General features: G+C 38.2%; 1 protein-coding gene across 1 annotated transcript in view; it reads right to left on the bottom strand.

Annotated features, from left to right (window-relative positions):
• Positions 1 to 13281, bottom strand: part of shroom4 (shroom family member 4) — a 46171-nt gene extending 32890 nt beyond the window's left edge. The window contains exon 1 of the mRNA XM_079867092.1: positions 12998 to 13281. Coding sequence (XP_079723218.1) covers positions 12998 to 13123 — 126 coding nt within the window. The 5' untranslated portion in view covers positions 13124 to 13281. The remainder of the gene's footprint in view (positions 1 to 12997) is intronic.
• Positions 13282 to 14510: the final 1229 nt, after the last annotated feature.

The following is a 14510-nucleotide window of genomic DNA, read 5'->3' as shown; positions in this document are numbered from 1 at the left end:
TGTTATACATAGGTATTTGTCAAGGCACTGACAATTAGTTGCTAAGGTGAGTTTTCTAGGTTACATTTTCTAGGTTGGTTAGGGGTGGTTACTTACTGGCCCAAGTCAAAATTTCACCCACACATTTTTCCATTTGGCCATCCACCAGGCATATTCAATAGCATGTCCAAAAACAAGTAAACACTGGTGGCTCCAGGATTTTTTGGGGGAGGGTGCAAAAGGGGGGCTAAATAGTTCAAAGGGGGTGCAAAGAAAAAAATTAAGTGCATCAATAACTGAAGTACCCTGCATTTATTACATTGCACTAATTTAATTTTCAATTTTACATGAACAAAGTCACATTGTAAAGTATGCAGTTATTAAGCATGGTATCAATTTTGCTGAACATCTTTATTATTACATTATCAGCCCTTTGAATCAATAGCGGTTTATTGAAACGACTTACAGTCCCATAGACATGTAGGCGTCTATGTATTTATTATGTCTATGGACAGTTCCACCTACATAATGAGTAAGCTAAATGAAGGAATGCACTTGTGCTTTAAAAAATCTAAAAAAATGGAAAAAGAGCGCAGGGTGTCTTTTAACTTGACATGGTGCAAGAAACTGAAAAGCAGATGAGGTGCAAAAGACACCTGTTTAACGCATTAGCCTGTATGTTAAGATCGAAAACAACATTTGCTCTTTTTCATCACCACTAGGCTAGGGCGAACAAAGCACATGAATTTATATTAAAATCTATATTATTTGACGTTTTTAACATGAGTGAATCTTCAAAGAGATAATGGTAACTACTCACAATAGCAGATTACAAGAGGACAATACGTTTGTTGTTATCTTAAAAGCTATTCTGAGATGTGTCTGAATTGCGCAATCTTTTGTTCATATTTAATAGCGCTCCATTATGGTCGCTGTTGATGAGCTCAATATGATCTCCATTCGCTAATGCGCGCCATTCCTGAGCGTGCAATTGACTCCTCCTCCATCAAAACATTATTAAACCTTATTTTATTAGTTAGGTTTTTAATAACATTTTTATTTTTAATGAAAGCGACACTTAAGAGTAAAAAAAAAAACAGGAAAATTATTAGGAAATCCTTGGGGGGGACTGTGCCGGCCTAGCACCGCCACTGCAAGTAAAACAAATTTTGCCGTTAAAGTCCAAATAATTTCTTCTATATTGTGGCGTAGATCCAAGTGAAATGGATTATAAAAAAATAAATTAAAAAAAGATCGAAACTTGATTCAATCCATTATTTTTTGATTGGATGGAGGCACATCTGGATGCAAGCTTGTATTGGATTGTAAGAGACGGGCAAGCAGACTAAATGATTGGAGAAGTCCTGCATTCAGATGTAGAATAATAAATGAAATATATATATTTTCCCACTATCATACAGAAGCCCACTGCTGGCTTAACTTGATATAATACATGCAAAAATCCAACATACAAAGAAAATTCTCATACGAAGACTTTTTTGGTTAAATTGTTAAACAATGCAAAAGGTTTACCTGCATCAACACATCAGGGATCAGATCAGTTCTCGAATTCATCACGTTAATCAAAGTATGCGCATGAAAACCAATCTGCAGTAAGTAGAGGGTCTATATGGACCTCGTACCTCTGCAGCAGTGAAGAATGGGCTCCCTGTCTCCAGTCCCAGCATCAGCCCTGGCGGCATGAGGTCACCCCCTCTATCGCTCTATAAATAACAGGGCGTCGCTCACTGCCCGTCATTATGCCACAGCTGGACAGAAGAACGGTCCGCCTGAGCTGCCTAGAAACCAGAAGAGCCTTACCAAGCATTGCCTATCCCACAACAGGCAAAGAAACATGGGTAACACAGGGAGAACAGTTGCCCTTTTTATAGAAAACACTTGGACGCTGGCGGCAAAGTGAAATGCAGACAGAGAGAGTGAACGTGTGATAGATAAAAGAGTGCAGAATGGACATATCAAGCTGTATTTATGATGTTCCATAAAATTGGAATAAGTATTTTATTTTGACTGACACTAATCTGGGAGGGTTAAGTCTTTGAATAAACCTATTTTTAAGGGAACTTGTCATAACATTTTTCACAAGACCTACAATATATGTTTGGACACATTTTTCAGCCATAATTCACAACTTTTCCCAGCGGGACCTTTCGCAGAGGAGGGTTGTCCAAGAACACTACTCTAAAACAAGTGCTGATTTATCAATGCCTGTAATGGTTTCCCCAGTCAGAAAACCATGAACAGAGAGCAGCCAGAGGTTCGCCGAACAGAAACAGTCCCAGAGTATAAGGGTGACCTGTGATATGATTTATATGATCTATATGATTTATTACTATATATCCTGCGGCAAAACATCACATACAAACTCCTTCAACAGCTGATTTGAAACAATGTCTCTGATCCTACTGGGAAAGGATGCACTGCATACGCACACTTGAAATGTGGCCATGGAAAAATGGAAAGAGAGGTGTGGGATAATGAGGAAGTGTGTGAGACGAAGACATCCAAGGCAGATCTAGGAAGTGTGGTAAACATGGGTTTTGGCTCTCTTTCGCTCTGAGGTTATCCTGACGGAAAAACAACAGACATCACAGCAGCTGGAGTGAAGAAAGAGTTGAAAATAAGTCACATGTATGTGGGAATGCATACGCACCAAAAAAGAAAAAAAAAGAAAAAGGGTACAGCCATTGAAGAGGACAGAGAAAGGACTATATTCCTACTAAAGTTTTACTTATAATAGTTACATTTTAAATGTCTAGACTGAGCCAAATGGAAATTATGTGTACGCAAGTTAAGAATTAGACAATGCAATTTCCAATAAAATCAAAACTGGAATAAACACTTTTCCTGAGCTATTATAGCATGGAGTGAAATTTAAGAAATCAGGCAAACTAAAACCATGCCAAGTATTTATCAATAGGCCTATATTTCCTTGCCTGAAACATAACAATGTTACCAACTGGCTCACTTCAGAGCAATTTGTTCCCCTGCAAGTGTTTATACATATTCAATGTAAAAATGAATACCAAATGCCAAAAGCTAGGGGGAATGCAATTCAGAACATCCATTCAAAAAACACAAACATGCCCTGACGCACACACAGTCAGCTATCCCAGGCTTTGCTTTCATTCCAGAGCAATCAAAAGCAGAGTCAGTGGGTCACTCTGGAAACCCCATAGTGCCCAGAACCCGCCATTGGCCTCCTCAAGACGAGGCCTAACAGCTGCCATTCCCACCCAAATCCTCATCAGGAAACTTCCCCATCTCATTCCAGGAAACTTAAACTCTTTTGCCTTGGTGTGATTCCTTATGTCTTCACACATTTTCACAGATTCTGCAAGGGGCGTGTAAACATACACGCGTATATGCCATGAGAACTTTCTAGGTGATTTTGCGGGACATCTGCTTTGACTAGCGCAATATCTTCTCATTTGAGCTACACAACAGGGATCGATGAGCAGTTGTATTCAAAGCTCTGTAACTCTGTGGTCAGTGAATGCATTCAAGCACTCAAGCTTGCGCCGCAGTCTTCTGCTGCTCATAAAAGAGAGAAGAATGAGTTTGCGAGCCCTGAGTAACCCCCTCCTCTGCAGCACTGCCTTTGTCTACTGTTGGACAAGGATTTGAGCTTCCACTCAACAACACAACCCGACTGACTGACTGGCTGACTGACATATGTATTATCCCTACTGAAGTTTCCTTTATCTATCCCTCCACACACACAAACTCGGTTTATCTGGAGCTAAGAAAACACCTCAGCACTACAGCAAAGCAGAAACAAAGCTCCCCTACTAAGAACAAAGGGCTTATCAGAACGTTTTCCTTCAGTATCTGAGGTCACCGGTGCAGGCTGGGACACATCTGTCCTTGAGCTGGCCTGATCTCATAAATGGGGAGGAGATGGGAGTGAAGGATCCGGACCGCAGGAAGGGAGATTTCGCTCCAAGACCTTGGAATACAGGGAAACCTGGAAAAGTGACATACTTGGATGGATTCAAGGTCAGAGTGGGTGAGAATATTGTTGCTGGCTTTTAGCTCCTTCGTTTATGAGGATAGACAGAAGAGTGGGGGTGGAAGGAGAAAGAGAGAGGCTGAGAGAGAAAAGGTGGGTGAGACAGCGTGAGTGAGAGGGTGACAAAGGCTTCATTCAGGGCTCAGGCTGGGGGAAAATGAGAGAACGCTACCTCAGTGTGCTGAACTATGGCTGCGGCCCGACTGAGTCTAAAGTTCCATTGTGCTCTGGGACTTTTAAAGGTGTGACACAGAGCCATGGGTCACCACTGCAACTGAATCAACAGCCAGTGACCTATATTCACAGGAGAGGCTTTTTGGTGAACAAATTACATACCAAAGAAATGTAGTGGCCAACAAATAACAATTAAGAAGAAGTGCAAATAAATAAAAGTAGAGAGAAATACATCAAGAATCATTTAGTCCATCACACACAAGATTTACAGAGCATGTTTTGTTTCAAGGAGGCTCGTGAGGAAGAAATGCCTTTCTGTGGAGAATTGCTTTATCACATTCCTCAATTTGTTTGCCTTCACAGTCTTAACCGCCAAATGCTGTTTGCACTTCCTTCCCAAAGCATTTAAAACAGCACAACACCACCTAATTCGAACATCAATGCAAAGATCAGCTCATTAACCTAGCTGCACGATTACGATTACAACGGTCATAGTTTAAAAATGTCCTCATTAAAAATGTCCTAGCTAAACAAATTACACACCAAACATGAAAATAACTACAATTAGTGTTTCCAAGAAACGATTTAAAAGGATAGGTCACCCAAAAATGGAAAAGTCTGAAAAATCATTTAGTTACCCTCATTTTGTTCCAAATGATTTCTTGTAGCTCTTAAGTTTCATTTGATTTCACACACATTCAAATATGACATGTTCCAAACAGTTATGAGAAAACAATAACCAATGCGGCTTGGCATCCCTGACATCAAACCTGGCACAGTGTGTCTGGAAACATCATATTTGAATGAACATGAAGGCAAATATTATATTATAATAATACTGAAAATTGAACATTAAATAATTTACATTCAAAATGATCATGGCTTCAGATGACTTGGAATATAGCGCACAAGTTTTTATGGTGCTTTTTTGATATTTTTGGAGCTCTCCCCCTCAGTCCCCACTCACATTAATTGTACGTAAAACAGTGTTGTTATTGTTAACTTTAGGGATTTTCGAGATACCGACTACAGATTTCTTGTAATCATAATCAGCCGATACCGATCCCGATCATTCAAGCTTTATTTAAGTGATATGTAACTGTTAGATGTCACTTTTATCCCCTTACACCCTGAAGGCATCTTTAATTATTTCATGTGATTTCAAGTGACATACTTAAAAGTAACGGCTAATTCTCATTTGATAGAAAACCCTTACATTTTTTAAGAAAATCTATTTTTATCATGTTTGAGAGTACTTGTGTTACAACACTGCTAAGAAAAATGACAATATAAATAATGCTAAACACTGCATTAAATGATACAATTATTTAAATTTTTGGTTAAACTACACCTTTAAAACTGTAATAGTTTTCATAAAATGTCCTACAAATTGTTACTATAAGAAGTGTTTCCAAAAAGTCTTACTATAAAACTTACTATAATCACATTGGCTGACTAACTGAACACAGGCACATGAGCATATATCAAAACCGAATTAGACCACATTAATTGGCATTCATTTACTGGAAACCCAACACTCACCCAGAGTCACTATTAATGCACCACTAATCACATACAAGACACCCAGATCAACAAACTGCCTTTATTGTTCAGTTACTTGATCACATTCTTAAATCAGTACAGCTTGCGACTCACTTAAAAATCCATTTTTAAGACGATCAGGACAACATATATCACCACTGGTGGACATTTCCACAAACATCCCAAAGTGATCAATCATGCTTTAGACGTGCACTGGGAAAACCTCCACCTTTTGATGCACGTCCAGAAACAGCAGTGTGTGTGCTCTCATAACAAGGTCTCTCTCCTCGAGAGGTGAGAAGCCATGTTTGAAGTGCAGCCAAGAAGAAGCCTCCTGACGGGCAGATATTATCTTTGTTTTAACAAAGTTCAACGAGAGGCAAATTAAAGGAACATCAAACCACTTGCCAGTACACTTGGCAACAAATGACTTTGGTGAGTTGGGTTGTAATTGGAGCAATGAAAGTGTGCATGTGCGCAAATATTGGAGGTATGATCCGTAATCCGATTATGCACAAATCTGTTAGTCTGACATGCTCAACGTCACGCCGTTGCTCTGAGATTGCTCTATTATAGCCTTAATTGCACATTTTGAGCGTATAGCAGACCTCGTTTCCGAAAAAGACAATGGTGGATGTCAGAGAGTCAGCAACCTTTGGACCAAAGATAACTTTGATTGATCCATCACTGTCATAGCAGACAGGAGAGGGTGCATGGTGAGGAGGGGCATCATGATGGCTCAACTTGGGACCTGTCATTCCTCAGTTTCCTGCCGTTTATGAATAGGGCCATAGTGAGTCTTTTGACGTTGTAATGTGTGTGAAGTGACCTTGTCCCCTCAGCTAACCTCCTCCACACACAAACACACACAAATCCCCCTCCCCCAGACTCACCTCCCTGGGAGCAAAGAGGACTTTGGAGTGGTTTTGACGGCTGGTTGAGCCCAAATGTTGGATACGAGGTTGGCCAACAAGCTTTTGGTGGAGCGTTTGATGTGGTCAGGTCCCCTGCAGAACACAGATGAACTTTGAAAACTGACTCCCTGATTATCATTTACCATGTGTCTTCACATTAAATCTTGAAAGGACCACAAACCACTTAAACGGTAAGTTTTTAATTATACCAAATTAGGAAAGACATAATCATCTCCATACTCGTGATATCAATTTACATAAATTCCCATAATCGATCATTGTTTAAATTAATGATCAATTAATCGATTAATCGTTAACCAACCTCTTAAATCCAAAGCGGGGAATGCTACTAAGTTATCCCCGTTACTTATCAGCCACTTGCTTAACCAACACAAAAATACATGTAATTTTAAAGCCAAGAAGCTTGGCTTTACAGTGAATATAGGGAATATGACCATCACTTGCCAAGTGCTTTTAAATTTGCTCTATTTTCATAGCATGAAAAAACAACCGCTTTACATGAAATTGTGATCTGTAAAATCATTAAACATAACAGGTAGACTCGTGTCATATATCATTGAAAAGGTCTCAACTAGCAGAATAACAACAACAAGCATTTTTGTTTCAGTTAGAGACCAAACTATATCAAGTATTTGTATTAAAAACGTGCCACAAACACACATGTAAACACAGTATACATGTGATGCCAGAATGGATTGCAAAGAATGGATTTTTTTAGGGATGCACTGATATAAAATTTTAAATAACTAATATTTTTTTCAATAATTATCTTCCTATTATGTTTGATATATCCAATAAATATATCCTAAATTAAATGATTAAAATGAATTACAATCAAACACAAAACAACCAATAAATAATTATATTCATATTATGGTTGATATATCCAATAAATGGTGATTTTAACATTTTTAACTGTTTTAAAAAAATTAATGATTAAAATTTATTACAACAAAACACTAAAAACAACCAACAATTCTTAGTTTTTAAAGTGTATTTAAATTTTTTTTGTTGAGATTTTCATATTGAGATTTGCTTTAAACAGTGTTATAAAATTATTTGTTTAGTTTGTTTAGACTAACTTTAAGTGAGTTAGTATTGGATGATGGATAATATTTACAGCACCAAAAAAAAAAAACTAAAATGCTCAAATATGGCAACCTGTATGTCAAACGTCCGATAACCAATATAATGTGCATCCCTATAATATTTTTTGTTACATTCTACACATGAGTACTACTACACTCAAACTTTTGAGAATATTACAACCTCCATTTAGGCAGATTTACATTGAAAGTATATTTAATTTTTTCTACTTGACCAAAATCCCAAAAAGCTAAGAATATTGCAATTATTATACAATTCCAATATTATCATATCACGATGCAGAAATCGTTAGACAAAGGGTTTTTTTGCCGAAATGCCGTTAAAATAAGCTTTTAACTGAATGTGCAGTTATAATTTTCATTATGCAGATATCATTATAACATCATTTCTCCAGGTTCCTACTTCACAACCATTCATTCAGAGAACAAACACACAGCGAACACACATGCCTCACTGATTAGAAGTCCTGTCACTCCCAGCTCGGTTAAGAGACCATGTGGAAACACTGGTGAGTGTTTGTGGTGGAGGGGCTCAGGCAATAAGACCCCAATATCTCTCCCACCATCAAAGCCTCGCTGCCCAAGGCAAAGGCAACGGGAGCCAAGCACACATTCCTGTCACATATCAGATCCTTCCCACACCCATAACCAGCTGCGGACTTCACCACAATCAACACATCGTTCAAAACAAACAGACTTCTATCAAATCATTGAAGAAACAATATATTTACTCTATTAAATCCAATTGCAATAACAGTGGGAAAAGGAAGCATTACCTCTCAGGATTGATGAGTTTCACACAGCAATCCAAAACTGATATGATTTAACTTTGGGAAGTTATCCAGAAGCAGAAGTATGGCGTTACTGAATAACAGAAATGGGGAAGTAATCCTACTTTATACAAAGAGATCACTTTAAACAGAGGGATGATAAAAATGGAAGTAGAAGTGGAAAAAATGGCTCCAGCCGCAACAGTCAAGTTCTGGAAGTAAAATCCCATTCATTTTCATAATAGAGCAAATGATTTTTTAGCAATAAATGCATAAACGATTCTAGACAGACCTACCATGGCCTTCAAGATTGTTAACAGTGTCTCTGAATGAAACAATATGTGTTGAGTAATATGTGTTGAGTGTTTCAACTTTTTTTTTGCAAGTTTAAATATATTGTATTTTATACTTGTAAATAATTGTAAAATATAACTTGACTATGACATAATTTGTTTTTTTTAATTTCGTTTACATCATTAGCTGTGTTTCATGGGATGAGTAGTTCATTCCCCATAAAATTATTAAAAATAAAAGAATACATGGCCTTTTTTCCTGTTATTTTTTGGCTTTGAATCAAAGTTTGTAATGTTGTGTTTCATCTCTAAGCTGTTTGGTCTGGTGCATGGGTTAAAATATGCCTATGGAGAGAATAAATATACTTAATAAAATAGAATACTTCCGGAACTAACGCTGTTGGACCCACACACACACACACAAAAAAAAGTGGCGGTAAGTGTTCTGCTCTACTGCAAGTTCAAACTGCCAGCAAACTTAAAACATAAACATTTTGACCCAGTAAAACATTTCCATCTCTCGGTCCAAAATTTTCTTTCTTTCACCTCAAAACTCCAGAGCCTGAGAATAAGTTCCACTGACCGATTAGGAGTGGGAAGAGAGGGATGATTGGAGTGCCATGTGGTCTACATAAACTTCGCAGCAGAAAAAGAGAAATGCAAGGAAATGCACAATGTTTCCATCTCTACTTTAATAGGAGAACAAAAAAGACAGGGAATGTGAGGGAGGGATGATTAACAAAGTGGTGAGGGGGGGAAAGCAGCAACAAGGTTTTTATACATAAATCAGCCTGTTCCTCATGTTCATCCAATGCCAATTCCAATGCAAAAGCCTTTGAGGATTTTGGGGGGTTTGCACAGGCACAAATGTGGAAAATAATCAAGCATTCTTTGTAAACAAATGGTTTACATGCATTTTTCACCACAATTTTGAAAATCACAAGTCTGGCAATGTTTTGTCACGCAGGGGACAAGTTGCTTTGAAACCCTAAAGCTGTTCAGCTCAAAGTGTTACAATGGGATTCAAGATCAAGTTTGTTACTATTAAATTCTTTTTAATTTTTAACTTTCAGATTTTTATGTAGCCTAGAGATGACAAGTATATCCAGCCAATGTTTGCTGTTGATAAATTTTGATACCGTTGTATCTTCTTGCTGCTGGCTGAGGTCACGATGACCCATCATGGGATTTTAATTTGAGCACATGTTGAACACCTGGGGGGTGTATTGGGTCTGGCCTTGGGCGCCAGGTCCTTATGTTTGCTCTTTGAGATAAATGTCTACTGAGACCATTGGTGGGGGGGTTCAAAATAATGCCCCCAGGGCCCAAAGATGGTAGATAGGATCAGAGGGCAAGAGATTCCATGAGAAAAAAGACATGCAAACATGCAGGTTGTGCTTTGCCTCCAAATCAGATGGAAAAACGATCAGTGTGAGTGGCAGCGACTGGAGCCATGTGCCCCAGAAGACTCCAACACTGACAAAGCCTCTGTATATCATCTTTATGATGACATCCAAATAAAGTCCTCACAATCGAGTGATGCAGGTAGACACAGACGCGTGTACAGAATCAGATGCAGGGACTGTGTGTTGAACAAAGCATGTGTTTCAGGTTAAGCAGTTAACAAGTCCAGCCAGTGAATATGAGGTTATGAGAATTGGCCATGATCCAACCCCCAGTAAACCAAGAGTTGACACTTACCGAGAACTAACCAGCCTGCTAAAAAAAACTCAAAAGAAATGACTCAATATTACAAGAAAACAACACTGACACCTAAGAAACATATCGGAAATGCCTGAATATGTCTTTTAAAGGTAGGGTAGGCAGTTTTTTTCATGTCTAAACACTTTTTTGTTATACTGGTTAAAACTCTCTTCACATCCTGATAGCAATCAATAGCAGAAATGGTTCTTCTGTTCTGTGGAAGTCTCAGGACCAAAAAATGTTCGATGGCAGGTACAATATCTTACCTGCCTGTGAACAAATGTATTTCCATACCTCCACACACCCTGCTCACGCGCGCAGAGATCACGTCATTAGCATGCTCCATAAAGCTGTAAGTTGTAAACAGACGGTCACCGCAAACAAACAGCAGCCGCCTTTTAACGTTCCTCCTGAACCAAAACAACAAGCTTATGCTGCGTTCACGCCATGTCACAACCGTAATTATGAGATAGCATTTAGGATTTATGCGTTTCTATGTCAACACTATCAACGCTGATATTAATAAAGAGTTTCTGTGAGTTGTTTACGTTCATTATTATTGTAATGTGCTTTGAGACATGAGGTAATTTAACGGCGTCTCTCGTCTCGTGACTCTTTGCTGACTCTGCTCTGGCCGTGTGCGTTCATGTGTTTTGAAGGAGGCGTGGCTTTGGAGACGCTCTGAAGGAAGGGTGGGATCTCATGCTTTCAAAGCTAACTTGCTATTGCTAGCCTCTCTGAAATTGCCTACCCTACCTTTAACAACTCACTTTCAGAATGGCAGAGGCAAACACTGAATCAATCAAATCTCAGAATCATTAAGACAATGTTCATCTTGAATGCATTTTGATCCAGCTGGCGATTCATTGAGAAACAGTGATCAAATGACATGTAAATGTCAAAAGCCTGTGAGCGATAAAAGATACAATATTAAAGCACTTTAAATTAAACACAGCAGAGCTAAGAAAAGACATTTTACCAACTACACAGCCAAACCGACTCAACGCACACATTACAAGTTGTTGAGATGTTTTGAGCACCAGAATAAACAACTGTAAACTCATTCTAAGACATGCTGAAAACTAAGGCACAAATCAAATACATTTCTTCCCTCTGTCAGACAAAAAAATACCAGCCTCCCCCTCATGACCCCCACCCCCTCCTCCCCGCTGACTCAGGGGGCAGAGTCTGGGAATGTGATCTCTGGGGGTCTTGTCCCCCCCAAAACATCTTCATTTAAGAAAAATAAATCAACACTTTTTGGTCAAATGCCGTTGGAGAGGAAATGGGGGTGGAAGGAGAAGGAATAAAACATGATTCCCTTACCTCCCTGTGAGGAAAAAAACACTACTTTTCTCTAGTTATAAGAAATGTAGTCAGAGTGGGTTCAATTAAAAAGCATTAACTTAACTGAGTATTTTTATATTTTTGGATAAAGTCGCTTTTTTCAATTGCTATTACACGACAATACATATGAAGAGTGTATTTTAGCTAATTTTTTTATTATTACTGATCATTTTGTTAAAAAAACATTAATTGAACATAACTGATTTCCCAATCTGCCTCAGGCTCATACATATAAAGGGTTTTATCTAGTACCACAAGATGAAGTAAATGAGCTGATGACAAAGCAGCAAGGATCTCTAAAACTGATCAATATTGTTACAGCCTGATTTGTTTAATCCCTTTCCTAACAAAAAGGACATCTGCAGTTTTTGTGCATAAATTAAATGAAAACATATAATATAAAAATATACACTCAACTTTTGAAAGCAGATGTATTTTCTACAGAGCAAGACAGACAATGTAATTCAATTTAATGCAAAAAGGATGTGCACAAAATGTATAGGGCATTATTTCACAAAATGTTCACAACAAATTCCTTGTAAAATATTGAAAAACACAAATCCTTTGAATAACTGTCAGTACATTTTGGAACTGATGCTGAATAAATTGACCACTTCAACCAAGCCAATTAATCTGCAGATATAGCCATCTTTTTTGGCAGATTAATTAGCTTTGCCAATTTGTTGGTCTATCTAAACTCGTGATAGTGAATGGATAATGAATAATTTATGCAGAAGTGCCCAGGTCACTTGTTCAGTGATCCAATAAATTTGGCTCTAATGCAAACATTGATTATTCATTCCTTTCTTTGGGTTTTCATGGATCTTGAAAGTCAATGATTCACAGATCTCATGAGATTCAAGATCTGTCATTTGTGAAAATAACAGTTTAAACACGAGCATTAAGGATGCTCTTGGTCATATGTTTATATCATGTCCATTTCCTTGCCACTAAGTTTTTACAAGTTTCCAAACATTCATCAATGCACCGTTACATTTCATTCAAGCATAGCCAGTGAGTTTAAACTTTCAGCACAAAGTAACCAAGTGTTTGAATATAATCAATGAGACACACACAAGCATGTAGTATGAGTTTCTAACTCTTTGTAAACTCTTACTTTTGTAATGATGAGTGGCTCGCCGTGCTCCAGCCCTCCTTTCAGAGTGAATCCCCACGGAGCGCCTCCGTTCAGTTGCACATGGATGTGCTGGAAAGACACCAGCTGCTCTACGGTCTCCATCATGACTTCTGTGCTTTCAGCTCCGTCCGATCGCCATGCAATCACGATGCAACCTCATCACGACAACCGGAGACTCCACGCATGAGGGGACAGGCGGTGGGTTGGCCAGTGATGGGCTTTCCATGGACTCTCGGCGGAGGAAGTGCTTGAGACTGAGGAGTAGATTTGAGTGACAGATGGAACAGCCAATTAGGACAGCGCTTCACTCTAACTGACCAATGCAATTATACCAAGGGCAGGAGCTTTTTCGACCGCTGTATTGTCCATTGTGCGACGGTCTGGGAAAACTCAGGAAAGTTGGCCGTTATCAACTCTTGAGTCATAACTTTCAAACTACAACAGTGATAATGTTTTACATGGAAACTGCGCCGGACAGGAACATTCAAATTGGTCAAACTGAAATGTTACCCAGTCGTGAGATTTTTTTTTTTTACAGCTCAAAAGACAAATGACCTAGTAACTTGAATTGTTCTCCCATTAGGCTATGTTGAGACTTTTAATATTTTAACTTAGTTATTTGAAATAATAATCACTTTTCTGTTACGTGAGCTATAATTAAGAGTCTCTTTAACACGAGGCGTGAACTAATGTAGCAAATGCAAGAAAGTAAAATAGAAAAAAAAAAATGAGAGAGATGGCTTGCATTTCAAATTAAAATGCAACCTAAATAGAGGGTAATAAAGTATAGCCGTAGACGGGCCTAACCCTTCTGCTATAATATACAATAACATGAAAAGTCCGCATGGGGGAGCTGTTGTTTCATATCATGTAGAAGTGTGACATGATGTTATGAGTCTAGGAATTCTGGACATGAGAATACACAAGCTGTATTTTAACCATTTAATGACAGCTCAGTCTGCAGCCAGCATGTGTGATCAAAGCTTCAGGGTAAGGCTACCTTTCTTTACCAATCATTTCCACATTGATGAGCAACTATTTACTTATCCATTCAGCTATGTGATTAACAGAAGTTCTGTGATGTCCAATTTGTCATGTTGTTAGAGCATCTGCATTGAGCTATTAAGCTGGAAAGCCGATCAGAGACTGCAAAAACATGTCTAAATCTAAATTACCTGTCAAACACAAGAGGACGGTGAATATAGAATATAGAATACACATACTCACAAACACCATGCTTGATCTGCCAATTATCTGACAGAAAGTCATAAAAAAAATCCCTAGATTTCCCTAAAAGATATGCAACTACAATTCCCAGAACTTTCAAAAAAGTAGGCTAGTTTCTATTTAGAATTATAATAGCCAAAGATACAGGATTACATCTCGCAATTCTGACATTATAACTCGCATTTCTGACTTTTTTTCAAAGCAATTTCGAGTTTATATCTAGTAATTCTTCATTTATAACTAGTAATTGTGAGTAGGCATAAGG

The sequence above is a fragment of the Squalius cephalus genome, assembly GCF_949319135.1.
Source record: "Squalius cephalus genome assembly, chromosome: 3".
Lineage (NCBI taxonomy): Eukaryota > Metazoa > Chordata > Actinopteri > Cypriniformes > Leuciscidae > Squalius > Squalius cephalus.
The sequence above is the reverse complement of the archived record's forward strand: the minus strand, read 5'-3'. Positions and strand labels throughout refer to the sequence as shown.